This window comes from Parasteatoda tepidariorum, chromosome 1 (assembly GCF_043381705.1).
Source record: "Parasteatoda tepidariorum isolate YZ-2023 chromosome 1, CAS_Ptep_4.0, whole genome shotgun sequence".
Classification (NCBI taxonomy): Eukaryota; Metazoa; Arthropoda; class Arachnida; order Araneae; family Theridiidae; genus Parasteatoda; species Parasteatoda tepidariorum.
In genome coordinates this window covers 20869923-20887394 of record NC_092204.1, presented here as the reverse complement: position 1 = coordinate 20887394, position 17472 = coordinate 20869923, and the positions used below count along the sequence as shown (strand labels likewise).

The 17472-nt window shown below is 28.8% G+C and overlaps 1 protein-coding gene across 1 annotated transcript in view; it reads left to right on the top strand.

Annotated features, from left to right (window-relative positions):
• The window catches only part of LOC107445810 (E3 ubiquitin-protein ligase HERC2), a 129383-nt gene extending 112290 nt beyond the window's left edge, over positions 1-17093 (top strand). Inside the window, exons 76-84 of the mRNA XM_071178954.1 lie at positions 1159-1409; positions 3954-4037; positions 5000-5141; positions 7140-7334; positions 8874-9008; positions 10479-10641; positions 13643-13748; positions 14900-15112; positions 16629-17093. Coding sequence (XP_071035055.1) covers positions 1159-1409; positions 3954-4037; positions 5000-5141; positions 7140-7334; positions 8874-9008; positions 10479-10641; positions 13643-13748; positions 14900-15112; positions 16629-16922 — 1583 coding nt within the window. The 3' untranslated portion in view covers positions 16923-17093. The remainder of the gene's footprint in view (positions 1-1158; positions 1410-3953; positions 4038-4999; positions 5142-7139; positions 7335-8873; positions 9009-10478; positions 10642-13642; positions 13749-14899; positions 15113-16628) is intronic.
• The last annotated feature ends 379 nt before the right edge of the window (positions 17094-17472 follow it).

Here is a 17472-nt window from a genome sequence, read left to right as displayed (position 1 = left end):
AATTACCTTTGGATAAACGAATTTTATAATTGTGTGCAAAACTTTTTCGATCCACTTAAAAAGTTCTCAAGCTATGTCGAAATATGCAATAAGTAAAATTAGCATTAAGGGGTCCAAACTTTGGATCGCACTCCTGATGAAACTATAAGAACCATACTTCCAAGAGGTCAGAAATCCAAATTCATCATTAAAAAGTTATGTTTCTTCAAAGAAAGTATGTTTTTGTGTTTGATTTCATTACTTGAATTATCGCCTGCGCTACTTAATTAACATATTTGAGGTCACCCCCTCAAACCATTAAGATTGAGTCCTTGAACGTGACGATCCGCTCATTAGATCAAAGTTATTCAGGGTCATTTGTTTTTTTTTTTTGCACACTACCTTTAATTGAAATGCATATTATTTTAAAATTAAAATAATGCTCTTTAATTTTTTTGTGCAATTTATCATGATTTACTAGCTAATTAAAACAACAGGACAGAGAGCACACAGTGTTGTCCCTTAAAAATATGTTTAAATTTCTAGTCTATACTCTTATTTAGGCAAACTTCAATATCACAAATTTTTCAATACTAATAAAAAATTGATTTTCATTAGAGTTTAATTCTGAGTTTTTTTGTTTTGTTTTTTTTGTTCGAGAAATTCATATTAAATATTGCAGGGTTGCCACTCCACAGGGAAAACATGGCAAATACAGGGAAGTTAAAAATCACCTAAAATGCAGGAAATTTTGATTTTTTTTTCTTTACAAACCGGGAAAATACAGAGAATTTTGTTTCTTATTTTTGCCTTTTAAAAAATGGGGACCACTCAAAGCGTAATCTATGCGATATTTAATCATGATATTTCAGCTTTACTAAACTATTTCATTTACTATAGCTTTATTAAAGTATGTTCAGCTGTTTTTCCAGCAACTAAAACTAATAAATATAGTTAGCCCAATATAGCTCACACAAGAGTACAGTAATTGCTATGTTCCTCTTAATATATTGTGTATGACATGTACAGGGAAAACACAGGCAATTTTTTTTCCAGATTTGAGTGGCAACCCTGTATTGATTATATGTTTAGCTAACACCAGTTTATTTCCTTTAAAATGATAATGTTTTGTTGAAGCAATCTTTAATTTACTTATTAATTTATTTTAATCCATTCCAGGTAAAAAAATTAATAAAGTTGCCTGTGGGTCAGCACACAGTGTTGCCTGGTCCACTTGTAAAATTAGTCATACTGGACGATTGCCCTCTTCCGTTCCTATGGAATATGATCATTTGAAAGATATTCCAATATCTGTGCTACGAAATCGATATTGCTTGTTGTACCACTTCTCGGAACTTTTCTGTGCATCAGTGACAATGTTTGATCTACAAAATGATAGTTTCAGGGGACTTTTAGTTTCTTCAGGAAAGGTTAGTTCTTTTTCACTGTTTCAATTATTTTTTAATTGTTTTATTTTATTGTTTAGAGTTATGTTTGTATTGTTACGGTAGTGTGCGAGTGACCTTCTTTGATTTTGTAGGATATGGGCAGAAAACTCAAAATTATAATAAAAGGTTTTTTTATCACATGGGAACAATTTAAAATGTTCATAAACTAATCATTTTTATTGGATGCAACATGAATTTAAAAATTGCCATCCATGAATGTTGCACGAAAAAGTATAATCATAAAAAGATCCCTGCTCTGTTTTAGTTATTAGTTAGGTGTACAGTGACAAGCACAATCATTCTGACAGAAATCTAACTCAGTAAAATTACGTAAATCTCTTCGTAAATGTGCTTATAGCTCAGAAATTTAATTTTTGAAATTCATTTTATAATTCTTAAGAAATTAAAAGTAAGAATGGCCGTTTGACATATTTGTTAACAAACATAAAATGATGAGGACAGTGTTTCTCAAAAAGAGCACATTTAATTTAGAAAACGAATAGCCCTATTGGATAACCAAAAATTATAGTTGTATGGCTGATAACAAAAGAGTTTGTACATTTTTAACAAGCATTTGAAATAATGTGCAACTGTGGAATTTTAAATTCTGAGTGCTAAAGTAATTCTAAAGATTTTTAGCAAATTAAAAGAAAAGTTGCCCCTTATCTATCAGAACCAACTCTTACAACAAATAGCTTCAGCCCATGGTAAAGACTTAATGCATGACTCCAAGCAACCTATTTCTTTTTATTTTACTCATTTCCTCTTTTTTTCAAAAAATCAAAAAAAAAAAATTTGGTTAATAAAACTGAATTATTAGTATTAATTTTTTGTTACAATTTTACTGTATATATACTATTTTGCACAGTGTGATGTCTTCCATCTCTTTTGCCTACATTCAATCTAATTGAGTTATATTCTAATTTGGTTAGTAATATGTAAAGTTTCTGGAAAGAAGCTCACTTGTATACAACTGCTTAATTTATTTTGAGTCCATTTTAAGAACTATTAAATTTCGTTTTGTTCACAAAAATTTTACAATAAATCAAATTATCAAAAGCTATCACATTTTTTGGTTTTCATATTTCATGAATTTTTTGGTAAAAGTTAGTTAATACGGTAAAACCTCTCGAGAGCAACCACTCTCAGTTCCACAGTAAAATGTTTGTTGATGAAGGTTGGTCGTTCTAAGAGGTTACCTCCATTTACTTCAAAATTGTTATTGATGGTACACGATTTTTTGCAGAAGATATTACTTTTAGACAGTGTAACTTTTTTGGTGCAGAAATGCCACTTCTGTTGGCGTTATGAGAAGGCAGATTTATGAATACAATTTAGTATCTTTAAAAAATGATCTCAATTCAATTGATATAATTATGTGTTACCAATTATGAATGATAAAGTTATTTTAAATGAATAAACAATTACCTTTTTGTTTAAGTTTGCATTTAGCTTTAAATCATAAAAATTGGTTAGCTTTAAAAAAATAAGAGATTTGTTTGTTTCAGATGCTTGTTTTTTCTAAAATCCTTTTTTTTTCTAATTCAACTTTCCAACTCTAAAAGTAAATCATTGGTAGCATCATCTTCAGTGTGTTCTAACTACAACATGAGATTGTATCGCCAAAAAGAGCTCTCTAAATAAGAGCCTCACATAAATATTTGAATACATTTTAATCTACTTATTTGATTTGTTAAATTTATTGTTTTGATATTTTTTCATGTTTCCTTATTTGACCTTTTCTGCATTTGGTGCAGAAGTTTGCCCTGTCGCTGGGAGAGGTTTTAATGGTCTCTTCTAAATGTTTTCTTCAACACAAAGTTTATGGAAAAAAATCCATGCCTTCCGAAAGTTGTCGTAAATAGGGGTGGTCGTTACATAGAGGTGTTCTTTCCTGGAGGTTACACTGTATAAATTAACTGAAGTTAATATTCATTAAGTTCAAAAATTGTGTTTAGTGTAGTTATTTGGGACTTAAGTTGCACATAAGTCCTAACTAGAAACTCCACGCAATATTGTAACATCTTCATTAATAGAATATAAGATCTACAGTAGTTTATTTTCGAAATTGTAAAAAAAAAGTTTTTTTTAAAATCAACATTTCTATGCTTTTGCAGGTTCAGCTTTAATAATAAGTTTGATTTAGAATTAAAAAAATTTTGACTTTTTATCTATGTTTATATAATTCAACATACTTTATTAACTACTTAATGAAAAATGCATTTTAGTTTGCAAAAAATTTAGAAATCGATTGTAATAAATATTTTTAGCTTATTTCTTTGGTGAAATTTTCAGTTTCATAAAACTTTCTTTTAAAATTTGTAAACAGATCATAATATGTAATGATCTTAGATTTATTTTTATGCAAATAATAAAACTATGTTTTATTTATAAAACTGTGCAAATAATAATACTATGTTTTATTTATAAAACTGTGCAAGTAATAAAACTATGTTTTATTTATAAAACTGTGCAAATAATAAAACTATGTTTTATCTCAAATACTAATTTGTTTATATTTTACAGGAAGCTGCATTTCGTAAAGTTCTTCAGGCTACTATGGTTAGAGAAAGACAACATGGTCCTATAATTGAACTAAACCGGATGCAGGTATGAACATCGTTGTTTTTGTTTTTAATTAATGTTTGAAAGTAATTATTTTCTCTTTTGAAGTCTACTTGTTGCAGACAACATTTATTAAAAGTTTTCTTAACAACCAATGTTTTTATTTTTTATGATCTCTAGTTTATACACGATGAACAGAAATATCTTATACTAAATATCACTGTGTAGAAATTGACTTTTCGAACCCATAAAATTTTGCAAAAATGAAGCTGTCAACTTATACACCAGTAATAAAGTTGGGTATTCATTGATTATAAAATCTTGATGGCATATAAACTATGCTCTGTATCAGTTTACTCATTTCAATAAAAGTATAAATTTTTTCTGTTAAATTTATTTAATTCTATTTTCTGTCACTTTACATTATAAATATTTTCAATTTTATTTTTTGTTAAACTTTTCGTTAAAATGAAATGTCAATTATTTCATATTTTGAACACTGTTAACTCAGGGAGCATTAGTTCCAACATTACAAAACTTTTGTTTTCCTGCTTAAAAAAAAAACTTTATCTTGTCTTTCAGTAAAGATCTGTTTAATATAATTTAAAATTGGCACATAAAGTGTAACATTATTGAATAAATTTTTTTCTATTCAAAGGCAATATTTAATCATGTAACAAAAAAGAATAATTATTGTTTCTAATTATTTTTATTTAACAATTAACTTCCATGAAAAATTAAAATATAAGTATTTGTTTATGCATTTTGTTACTTACGATATTACTTTATATTTTGTTAATATGGCATTCATTCTTTAACAAAAGCTTGCTGTTAATCAATTTGATTACATATTCCAAAGACATACATCATTTTAATGACAGGTTCACTTATAGAAGTGTAATAATTCTCTGCATATTTTGTTTCTATACATATAGTAAATTACTTTTTGATTGTTTATCTTTATGGTATTTAGAAAAATCTTACATTAATATCCATTTTTTATTAAGGTGAAGAAATCAAGATTAAAAGGTGGTTTCGCTGGGGTTGATGGTACTAAATCGGTTTTCGGCCAAATGACATCCAAGATTAGTATCTTTTGTCAAGAAACTTTACTTCTTCCTCATCGAGTTTGGAAAGTGAAATTTGTTGGTATGAGAATTTTTTTTAAAAAAATAATAAATAAAATATATATTGTGAACCTGAATAACTTTCGATCTTTTCAATAACTTTTTATCTAATGATTAGATTATCGCTTGACATGCTATCCTAATGATTTGAAGGGATAACTTTAAAAGGTTTCTAGTGTAGCCGGTATTTTAAATTCCATAATCAGACTCTAAAACATACTTTGTCTGAATAAATGTACTTTTTTTTGGCAGATTGTGCTTCTGGAACTTCAAAATATGGGGATAGCACTTGTTTAGTGTTCGTGATATATTGAGCTATTAAGTAGCGGACTGTAACAAACATAAACATTTATTTTGAAACTTAATAACATAAAATTTACAAGATCACATTGAGTGACAGGAGATGTTCTCTGTTCTAGAGTTGAATGGCAACTGAATAATAATGTGTCATATGATATGAGCGCCGCCTCGTGGCAATTCNGCTATCCTAATGATTTGAAGAGATAACTTTAAATATGTTTGCTAGTGTAGCCGGTATTTTAAATTCATAATCAGGCACTAAAACATACTTTCTCTGAATAAATATACTTTTTTTTGGCAGATTGCGCTTCTGGAACTTCAAAATATGGGGATAGCAGTAATCTGGTCCAGATAGTTAAATCAAGAGAGCGTATCTTACAACATATAATTATTTAATCAAATTAAAAAAATTTGCAAAGAATTGTAAAACTCACTTATGCAAAAATAATTTCATGTAAAATATTATTTTTAAAGATTATTTATTGTTATTTGTTTTAACAGGGTGCGTAGCGTTATCGAAAAGTGCTTTTTCGTTTTTTAAAAGCCCTTAGAGGTTTTTAAAAAGTGCTTAATTTTCCCTTTTTCAAAATGAGATTATTCCTTTACCATGTTGATTTTCGCTACGAATTATGCAAAAAGACACAGTTCACATTGTTCTATTCAACGTTTTCTCACTTAATTTAACCCCAATCTATTTCGGTGTATTGTCAGTCCGTAGAATATGAAAACTCTATTTGTTTTACTTGATTCAAAATTTCATGATTTTTGTCAATTGTCAAAAACAATGCCATAAGTTTTTTTTTTTGACATGATGGTTAAAACAAGATAAAACATTAAATTGTCAAAAACTTTCCAACCCTGCCTGATTATGATATTTTCTTTAAAGTGCTTAAAAATATTTTTTGAGTGCTTGAAAAGTGCTAAAAGGTGTTTATTTTTTGTTAAATAATTTGGCTACTCACCCTATTTAAGAATGAGCATAAAGATTTGAATTGCAGTATATCCGAATTGTTAATCAGTTTTAACTACATAATTTTAAATGACGAAGTCCAAAATTTAAGCAAAACCCGTGAAATGATTTCTGAATAATGAAATTTAAAAAGTTGTGTTGTAAAATTTTCTTTTCTCAAGAACTAGTTGATTGTTTCGATATAAAATTTTAATTTTTGTCATTTAAATTTACACAAAATGGATACTGTCAAAGATTTGTGTAACGAAAATTTTCTCACTTATTATTTAATTCACTTTTATAAAGTGATAAAAAATAATGATCTCAAAGAAATGTCCCAATAGATGAAAAGAGTTTTAAAAAAAATGCAAATGAAATTTTAATCATAATAGTCAGGCTAAATATGAGATTTTTTTCATGATGGTTTCTTATCAATTGATATAATTGCAGGTTAATTGCATTAAAAAAGATCTGTCAGGAAGACGAATTCGTCCTGATAATGAATTCGGAAGTTTTATTGTCTTATGAGTGAGTTTAACAAATAGATATGGAGCCATACAGCATAGCTGTGCACATCAGTATTTAAGCATGTCAAACACTTCAAAGCCGTTTCACTTTTTGAATTTTAATCATGTTTCTTATATATATATATATATATTTTTTAATATCTCATTTTAATAAAAGTATGAAATTATTATTACTTCAATTATTATAGTCAAAATACTTCTTATTTTCAACACTTATTGTTTCATTCTGTAACATGCTTTTTAGGTGAAAGTGTTGATGATTGTGGTGGTGGCTATAGTGAATCAATTGCTGAAATGTGTGACGAATTACAAAATGGTTCTTTACCATTGTTAATATTGACTCCTAATGGTAGAGATGATTCTGGAACTAACAGAGACTGTTTCTTATTAAATCCTTCAGCAAAATCAGCACTGCATCTTGACATGTTTAAGTTTTTAGGTTTGTAGTTCCCATTTTTCTTCTATTAATATTAAAATAGTAATGATTGTAACTAATTGAACTGTAATTTATATAAATGTGTTTTCTTGTCATAGTTTGATTTCTGAACAATCTATATTGTTTTAGAATTATAGATTGTTCAGAAATCAAACCTTATCTACATTCAATACACTTATAAAATTTATGTATTTGTCTATGTATTTATTTAAAATATTTTTTTTAATTTCAAAGAAAACATCTTGAGTTACCCAAATCATTAAAAATTGGATTGTGTGCGAAATTCCCTAATTTTACAGAAAAAGTTTCGCTGTAAACCTTAATTTTTTTTATTTGAAATTTTCTTCTTTCTTTGATTACACTTATTTGAATTTTAAAATTGGTCTTATAGGAATTAATCATGTTGTTACTGTCCAGTATGTCTTAACCCCTTCCTTCTCGCTCCCGTGAAAATGACGGGGTGAGGTTTCGCCCGCTATTTCTTGCTCCTGTGATATTCCCGGGCTGGAGTGTTCAGTAGTAATGTGCCAATAAGAGTAAAACTAATTCATTTCTTTTGACCGGAAAAATTTTATTTCTCATTTTACACACCAGATGACAGTACCAAGATATTTTTAAAGTAATTGTAGGTAGTTCGTTTATTTTAAGCTAGATGTCAGCACTAATCAAATACGCGTATAAAAAAATCGGCTCTTTTAGGACCGTTTTCTTGAAAATTAACCGATCGTTAAGGGGTTAAAAGGAATTGTGAGAGTGCCTGTAATTTTGTTTCAAATTTGCAGATTTTATTAATGACAACTAAAAAGTACCTGATATTGCATTCAATCTTCTTACTTCCTAACAATTCAAGCCAGTTTCTTCCTGTGTTATTATTCACCACGAGAAAACATACAATTTTTTGAATCTCTTAAACTTTAAGGATGTTTTTAAAAGCTTTTTTTGGCAAAGAAAGCTGTAACTGCCTTAAATTCTGTGCAAAGCTTCAATTTTAAGCTACACATATTTTCGTTTTGAGTAGAATAGATGGATTTTAAAAATATTTTACAAATGTTTCGCAATAATTTACAAATATTTTAAATACACAAAGAATGATTAAACCTTTTTTAAAGAAATCCCCAGTTTGGCATGATTGTTTCCATCTAGGCATAAAATCAGTGATTAATTTTTCCTAATTTTAAGAGATCAAAGAATACTGATAACAAGACAGATGGGAAAAACTTAACTGACATATATAGCCATTAAAAACTCGTAGCATTTATATAAATTATGTTATCCCCTAAAATGCCTTAATGACAACAGAGATTTTGAAGAACAACCTCAAGGAAAATTAAATCATTTTATATAGTTAGACAATAAAAAATTTGTATACTTAAAGAAAAATTCCCGACTAAATTTACGTAGGTATTTGAATTTTTGAAGCTTATTGCTTTTTTTAAATTTATTTTTAAATTATTTAATACTGTTTAATACTATAGATAGCATTTCATTTTCTCTAAAACATTTTTTTTTCTGTTGGCATAATTTTTACCTTTATTCTTTTAGGCATGCTTATGGGCATTGCCATGAGAACAGGAAGTCCCTTAAGTTTAAATTTGGCTGAACCAGTATGGAAGCAACTGACTGGGATGTCACTCACTTCATCTGATTTAACAGAAATAGACAGAGATTATGTTTCAGGTGAGCTTTATAGACGTGGATATTAACCTTTTAATTGTCATGTCCAAAATAATCTCAGGCACAACACTGGTGTCCCAAAATGTCACACCCGAGTATTACTCAGGGTAATTTTTTTTTTTTTTTTTAGTGCATCGTACTGTTATACCCGAATATATATTGGGAGAAGTTTATTATGGCTTCATCTCTTTGCCAAACCTGAATCTATCTCGGGAAAAGTTCACTTAAATGCAATTTAGAACAATAGATGGCAGCACTTTATTGAAGGTTTCAAAGGATATAAATTTATGTTCTAAGTTGCACAGCATTTTTTGGTGCAAAATAGCATCCAGTTTTTTGAAACCTTATAAGAATGATTTATTCTATTAGAAAATAGTTAAATTAATTATTATTTTTAATTTTTAAAAAATAATGCTCTATTAGAAGCGAACTTTACTACTGCCATGCTGAGTAGCAGTATATTTTAATGACTAAGTATATTTTATTTTGTACTAAACATTTGATTTTTGCAATAAAAAAATTGATAATTTATGTACCCAAATCATCAGAATAACTTGACAGTTAAACGATTAAGAGCTTGCTTTATATATCCGGAAAATCAATATTTTTTAACAATCACAATAATGATAATGAAGCTGTCATTAAAGATAAACAGTTTACAGGCAGAACGATACATAACGGCTATAATGACATTATGAGTATTAATGATAAGAATGATATCCTGATTATTATTCATCGTCGTCATTGGCACAACAGCCTGTGGTGAACCTTAACCTTTAGCTGAATACTTTTTCACCCAGTTTTCTTTGTTACCAGATTTTGCCAGTTCAATTCATTAATTGTTTTGAAATCTGTATTCCAACCATCGAATTTCTGGATTCTCTCAGGCTCTGTTACCAATTAGTTTATGTTTGAAAATATTTCGTGTGAGCTTGTTTTATCTAAATGGCAAATGTGTCCTGCCATCTCATTCTGTCTAAGTTTATAAATTTTATTACAATGTCCTTATAAATTTCTGTATTTATTCTACTCCTATAGAAATTGCCCTCTGAGAACAAATGTGAATCTACGATCTCTGAGAAAAACGAAAAACATGCAAACCATTTTTGGCAGAATTAATTCTACCAAAATTGTTTTGCATATTTACAACAACATACCTTGAATACTATAACTTAAATACTATACTTGAATACTATAATATTCTGAATGTTATTTATACTGATTATTATCAAATACAGTCGCGACAACATTCATGTATGTAAATATTGAAGGATTCAAAAATAATGTAAATTAATTCATTTTGAAAACTCAAGTTATAAATGGTAAAATATCAATATTTCTAGATGATATTAAAATTCCAATAACACCCAGCACTATTAATGTAGTTCCCTGATGTAAATTTTATTTTATTAAAATATATTGTATTATAGTTATTTTCTTCTTATTTTATATTATATAATTATGGATTTCTAGGACTATTCAGTGTTCATTACATGGATCCATCAAGTCTGAGGAAGTTTGATTTGCCATTCAACACTCACAGTGCCAGTGGGGAAGAGATATTCCTAAGCTCCAAATACTCCTTTGTTACTCCTGAAAATCACGTGGAATACATTAAATTATCTCTTAGTTACAGGTAATTATTTATCCTCATGTTGAATCAGTTCTAGATTATTGCTGCATTCTAAATTTCAACCTTCTGACAGTAACACATTTTATTTGATTTTTAACTTAGTCCCATATCTGGACGTTTATTTACCAAACTTTTTTAAACAATTAAAATAAACAAATCTCTGCCACTCCCCCGCCAAAAAAATCCATTTTTATCAATTATTTATTATTATTACATTCACAATCTGTACGAAAAGCTTATGTCTAAAAATCCTTTCGTATTTCTCCTTACTGTGCTTAGAATAACTAAACATTTATGCTGCTTTAATGAGCATGCTTAGAGTTGTTGAAAAGACGAGAGCAGTTAAAAGAAAACAAATTTGAGTAAAAAGTATAAACTATGAATATATTTATAAAGTTTAATATTAATAATGTTAAAAACACTTGTAGGTAGTCTTTTTTTAGTTTAAATTATAAATGTTTTCATTAAAAAATCTAATCAATTCTCTTCTTTGTTTTATAGCATTATCAGGGATGCTACGCCTGCGCCATTTGCGACAAACTGAGACAAAACGGCATAACTGCGCCATTTTGCGACATTCAGCTCAGTTTCTGCCAAAGCTGCGCCATTCTGAGACAAAACGTCCAAAATTTGGCAANTACCCTCGGATAAATTGACATTCCAGATAACTTGACCTTCGTCATTTAAATTATTTCATAAAAGAAATGCATTATTTCATAACAGAAATACTAGGCTACTATTAGTAACCTAGTATTTATTTTATTACTGTATAATGTAATCCTAGTATTTGTAATCCTAGTAACTACTAATTCATTGTGCAATTTATATAAATGTTTGTAATAAATAAGAGAAAATTATATTTTTATTTATTTAGAAGCTACGGGTTAGTTTCAAAGGAGGACGGGTACATAGTTGGACGAGCCGTCCCCGGGGACGGGTAAAATTTCTGAGTTTTTTCGAGCCCTGATATTTCCTCATTAAAGAAAATCAACTTCGGTGAAAAGAATAATGTATAAAAATCAATTAAACTGAATGTTGATAATATTTGGAAGAAACGCCTGCAAATATGCTTTGTTTTGGTTTGAATTGGAAATGTTTTCATTAAAAAATCTACTCAGTTCTCTTCCTTGTTTTATAACATTATTAATTCTTCCGATCAAAGGAAAAAATTTGTCTTTATTCTCGAAGTCGGCTTACTTTTTCATCTTTTACACATAATTTATTAGTGACATTTCTTTGCACGCACTAAATATTTTTCAGCTAATACAATGTGATTTAATTAAGAAAAAAAAATTATTATTACATAAAAACGTATATTAATTATCTTTTTCTTTTGACTGAATAATGTTCTCTGTTTACCTTAAAAACCTATTATTCGGAAAAACCTAAATATTTGCCTTAGTCGTGACAATTCTGGATATTGGACTCACAATTTTATTTTATAACCACCATTGAACAGCCGACCCGATTCTGCTCTTACGGCTACCAATATTCAACTCCATAGCCTTGTAATTTTAAACCCATTCCAGAAGACAAGGGAACTCCTGGATCAAGTATTGGGAGAAATTTTGCTTTCGTGGAGGACTTTTAGATGGAACTAACTCGCATTTGCATACATGCAGAGGTAAAACTTCTGCTGTTAGCCTGACGGCAAGGGGACTCTAACCTATGATCTGTCTACCACTGAGGATATTTTATGAGGATATGCTTGGAACTCTACATTGTAGTATTAAGGCTACTCTAATAGGTTATTGGTGGCGATCTCTGATTCATCTTTAGTGCTAAACTGAAGACAATACTGGTTCATGTCTGAACAATTTAGATTAGAGATTATATAGTATTAGTTTGGTTTTTATACAGTGCTCGCCAACTTCCCAACCATGTGCACGTACGTTTCCAGCTGTTAAACCACCAGGAACATCAGATTGGATTTTGGACCACTAAGACATGATCATAGAAAATGCAATGCTATCAAACTTCCATGAGAAATCAAACACTTACTCAAGCCATTGTAGGTGAAGATTCTACCACCATATATTTTTTTTTTCATAACGGCAGGTGCTGAACTTTTCCTTCTTCACCTTGGAAGATGCCGCAAGTGTTGCTCATTTAACGTTACCCAGTGGGCACCTGTGAACCTAAGTCACGGAGGCGAGCAACATTACTCACGCCACACTGCCACAAATACCCATTCATAGGGTGGGCCACATGCACACATCACACACAACAGGTGACAACACATAGAGAGAAACATCCATGCCATGCCCAGAGCGGGATTCGGACCCGCAGCCATTGGCTTCGCAGTCAGGCACGCTAACCGCTCGGCCACCTGGCCGGCTATACAGTATTCTTCTCTGCGTAGAAAAACCATTTTTTTTTTGTGTTGGATTATGAAACAGTGTATAAAAAAGAACCCAGAGAGAGACACTACAAGAAGAATGCATATCTTGTAAGGTCATTGGGAAAAAAAAAATTTTTTTTTTGTAGCAACATTTATGTTTTAATATCTTCATCTGTAAAATGTTTCACAGTGTCTCTACAAGCTGGCAAATATGTTAATTATAACATCTGTGTTTTTCAAGTATATATATACTGCTTTTTTTTTAAGGAAAAAGAAACTTATACATTTAAAATTTTGACATGAGAAACGAAACACTAATTTTAAATAACTATTCTTATGATGCTCATAAATAATTGCATTATCTATAAATATTATGTTAGCTTAGTTTCTTTTAGAACCCATTTAATTAAAAACTATATTTTTTAGACATGAGGAATAGTTTATATTTATAATAAGACTAATGAGCTTAGTATTTTTCGACATGTTTATGTTTATAATAAAACCGATTAGCTTAGTATTTTTTTTTAGACATGAGGAATAATTTATCTTTATAATAAGACTTATTTGCTTAATATTTTTCTATATGAAGAATAGTTTATGTTTATACTGAGAGTAATTAACTTAGTACAACCAAATTATAAAATTATTTTTTGTTTTAACTAGGATTCATGAATTTGATGAGCAAATAGCAGCTGTACGTGAAGGAATGTCAAAAGTCATACCGGTTCCTCTACTTTCATTGTTTACTGGTGCTGAGTTACAAACTATGGTAAAATATTTTTATTATTATATTTCCTGTCGTAAATGTTATTTTATGCTTGTTATTCTCTAAATTTAAAGAAATAAAAAATTACTATTTCTTATTCATATTGCTTTGAAATAGTTTACTATGCATACTTAACAACATATATTAATAATATTATTATTTTAAATAACTAGATTTTGAAACCTAGAAAATGAGTTGGATACTCTGGTGGGTAATGAACATATAGCTTGAAAGTATCATTTTTAATAAAATTGATTTAAAATTCTATTATTATAGACTATTATTTTTCAGCAATAACTAATTTATTTAGATAAAAACTAGATTTGTTTAAATGAAAACTAGATTTGTTTGAATAAAAACTAGATTTTGAAACCTAGAAAATGATTCTGAAGTTCTGGTTGATAATGAATACGTAGTTCGAAAGTATCCTTTTTAATAAAATTGATTTACAATCCTAATGTTATTGTCTATTATTTTTCAGCAGTAACTAATTTATTTAGATAAAAACTAGATTTATTTAAATAAAAACTAGATTTTGAAACCTAGAAAATGATTATTAAATTCTGGTTGGTAATGAATACATAGTTTGAAAGTATCATTTTTAATAAAATCGATTTACAATCCTAATGTTATAGGCTATTATTTTTCAGCAGTAACTAATTTATTTAGATAAAAATTAGATTTTGAAACCTAGAAAATGATTATGAAATTCTGGTGGGTAATGAATACATAGTTTGTAAGCATCATTTTTTAATAAAATTGATTTACAATCCTATTGTTATCAGGTATTATTTTTTAGCAATAACTAAGTTGTGCCAAATTATCAAGTTAATTTCAACATTAAACTTGAGTAAGTAAATTTGAGTAAATTATCTTTAAAATTTATGAAAAAAAGAATGCACTGTCATTGAGTTACAAAAGCTCGGAAGAAATTATGTTCACACTCCAGGTATCTATATATTATCTTTAGTAATAAATTAAAATAATCGAAGCTGTAAAAGTCTAAGAACTCTTGTTAGAAAAATTGTATCCGATACTACTAAAAATATTGATGATATCACGTCTTCAAAACATAGTACAATTTTTAAATAAAGAATTTCTGAAGATTGTTGTACTATTGTTGACTGAAATTTCTTTTTTTTATATTTCCACAGGTTTGTGGGAGTCCAGAAATTCCTATCCAATTGTTAAAAGCTGTTGTGACTTATAAAGGGGTAGAACCGGATGCCCCCTTAATACAAGCATTTTGGGAAGTCATGGAGGAATTTAGTACCGCTGAAAGATCTCTATTTTTACGCTTCGTCTGGGGTCGAACGAGATTGCCCAGAACCATTGCGGATTTTAGAGGCAGAGACTTTGTTCTTCAGGTAATAAAATAGCCTCTTCTTAACACCTCGAATTATAAACAGTTTTATTTTGTTCACCTATATATATAAAAAAAAATTACAATTGTTATTGGTGTCAGAGGATAAAATATAGGTTATATTTTCAAGTTGAAAATCGCAGGATGTGTACCAGTGTTGTAGTGTTTAACATAATTATGCCATTGTGCAACCTTCCACAAAATTTTTGAAGATGAAAGTAGATAAAATTTCACTAAGTTTTTATTTTTAAGTGAAAAATTTCATGTGAGTCAGTGATAAGCGGCATTTGTAATATTTTTTTAACCACTTTTGTATTTTTTCATAGTTAATAAAAACATTGAAAATGCAGCTTATCAAAGGCTCACTCTAAACCTTTCGCTTAAAAATAGAAACTCGAGTAATTTTATGTACTCTTGGCTACAAAAATTCAAATGAAATACATAAACCTAATTTAATGTGCAATTTGTGGTCTATTAATGCCTTTTATTAGCAATGCATGATGATGAGTTAATAGAACAGGACAAAGTATAAAGTTTTTATATGCTACAAAACTTGGGGAGGGGGATTTTATTTATAAACAGAAAAAGTAGAAAATGAATTTTAAAAAAAGTAGCAATAACTGGGTACTTGTTCTACATATTATTTCTTTTTTTCGTCACTAACACTAAATTCTAATATGTTATTAGTTTTAGTAGCTACAAATTAGCAGCAGAAAATCTATTTATTTAAGAAAATGAATTATAATAGAATTAAAAAAGAACCAAAGTAATTAAGCTTAACTGCTCCAGTTAGAGGGGAATGGGAAATGTCTAGGAAGTGGTAAAATAATAGATATAAAATTTTTGAGCATGTTGGTTGATTCTAGAAGTACATTTTAAGGCTTCACCACATGATTGCTGCATTAATTGGGTATTTTTATATGTATATTTCAGATAAGTTAAATAGTGGTAGGCAAAATTTCCCAAAATCAAATTTATTAAATATTAAAACATAAACTTTAACTACCACAAAAAAAGTTTTACCCATAGATACGAGCAAAGTGGCATCCCTGTTAGGCTGATTCCAATTAGCAGTACGATTAAAATTAGATTTTAATTCAGGTTTAAGCCTAGTTTTAGCAAATACAGAGATGCCAGCTGCTCCGGACATGCCAAAATAATTTTTAAAAAAACAATAGATAACTACAAAGTAAATTTTTCAAATATTTGACTATTTTTGCTTGCTTTCTAAAAGGTACAGCATGACAAAAGTTCTATAAAGTGGTGGATTTTATAAGCCTACGAATTGTTTAGAAATAGTGGTGGATAAAAATCTACTAAATTAAATTTATTAAACCAAGAATCACAATTGATAAACTACCACTTTAAAATATATATTTGCAGTCCAGAGCAAGTTGGAATCTCTGCAAATAAATGAAAATAATTTAGTTTTATATTTAAACTGAACTATTTTTTATATATAGTTCTTTTTTGTCTAAATGTTGTTTGTTATTAGTAATTAATTGGCCAATTGTTTTTAGGTCTTGGACAAATATAATCCTCCAGACTATTTCCTACCAGAGAGCTACACCTGCTTCTTTTTACTGAAGATGCCTCGTTACTCTTGCAAGGCGGTTCTAAGAGAAAAATTGAAATACGCCATTCACTTCTGCAGGTCCATCGACACAGACGACTACGCTAGAGTGGTCATGAACCCTTCTAACGCAGAATATTTCCAACCCGGTCCTTACGAGAATCTAACTGACACAGACGACGATATCGAATCTGGATCAGACGACCAGATTGGAGACTCGATTTCATTCGCTTCCCAATAAAAATGTTTAATACAGACAAAAGGAATGAAACCTGTGATATTTGTACAGTCATATTCATTTGTTACATACTTGGATCAATCATTAAGGAATTTTTTTATATCATTGTTTTCTTCCCCCTCATATTTGACTCGCTGTTTTATCTTTAAATTAAAATAAATTGTTCCATCTTGACTAATGATGTTTTTAATTATGTCTTATTAGCTCATTATTATAATAGAACCTAGATTGATCATTTCTCATGTTAAGCATAGGAAACATAAACATTCTATAGTGTTTTAAGTTGTAATTAATGCAAATAAGAAATCTAAACAAAATGTATCAGCAACAGCAAAATAAGAAGATTGTAGAGGCATATCTCTGGAGTATATAATGTAACCTTTCAAAGTAGTAACTTTCTATAAAATGGTAAAAGATAATAACTTTTGAATAAATAAGATATAGTACCAATATAAGACAAACATCTAATTGAAATTTTAATTTAAACAAATTTTGTAAATTGATTTCATGCAAGATTTAGAGAAATGTTTCCCCACACCTCAATCACCACATA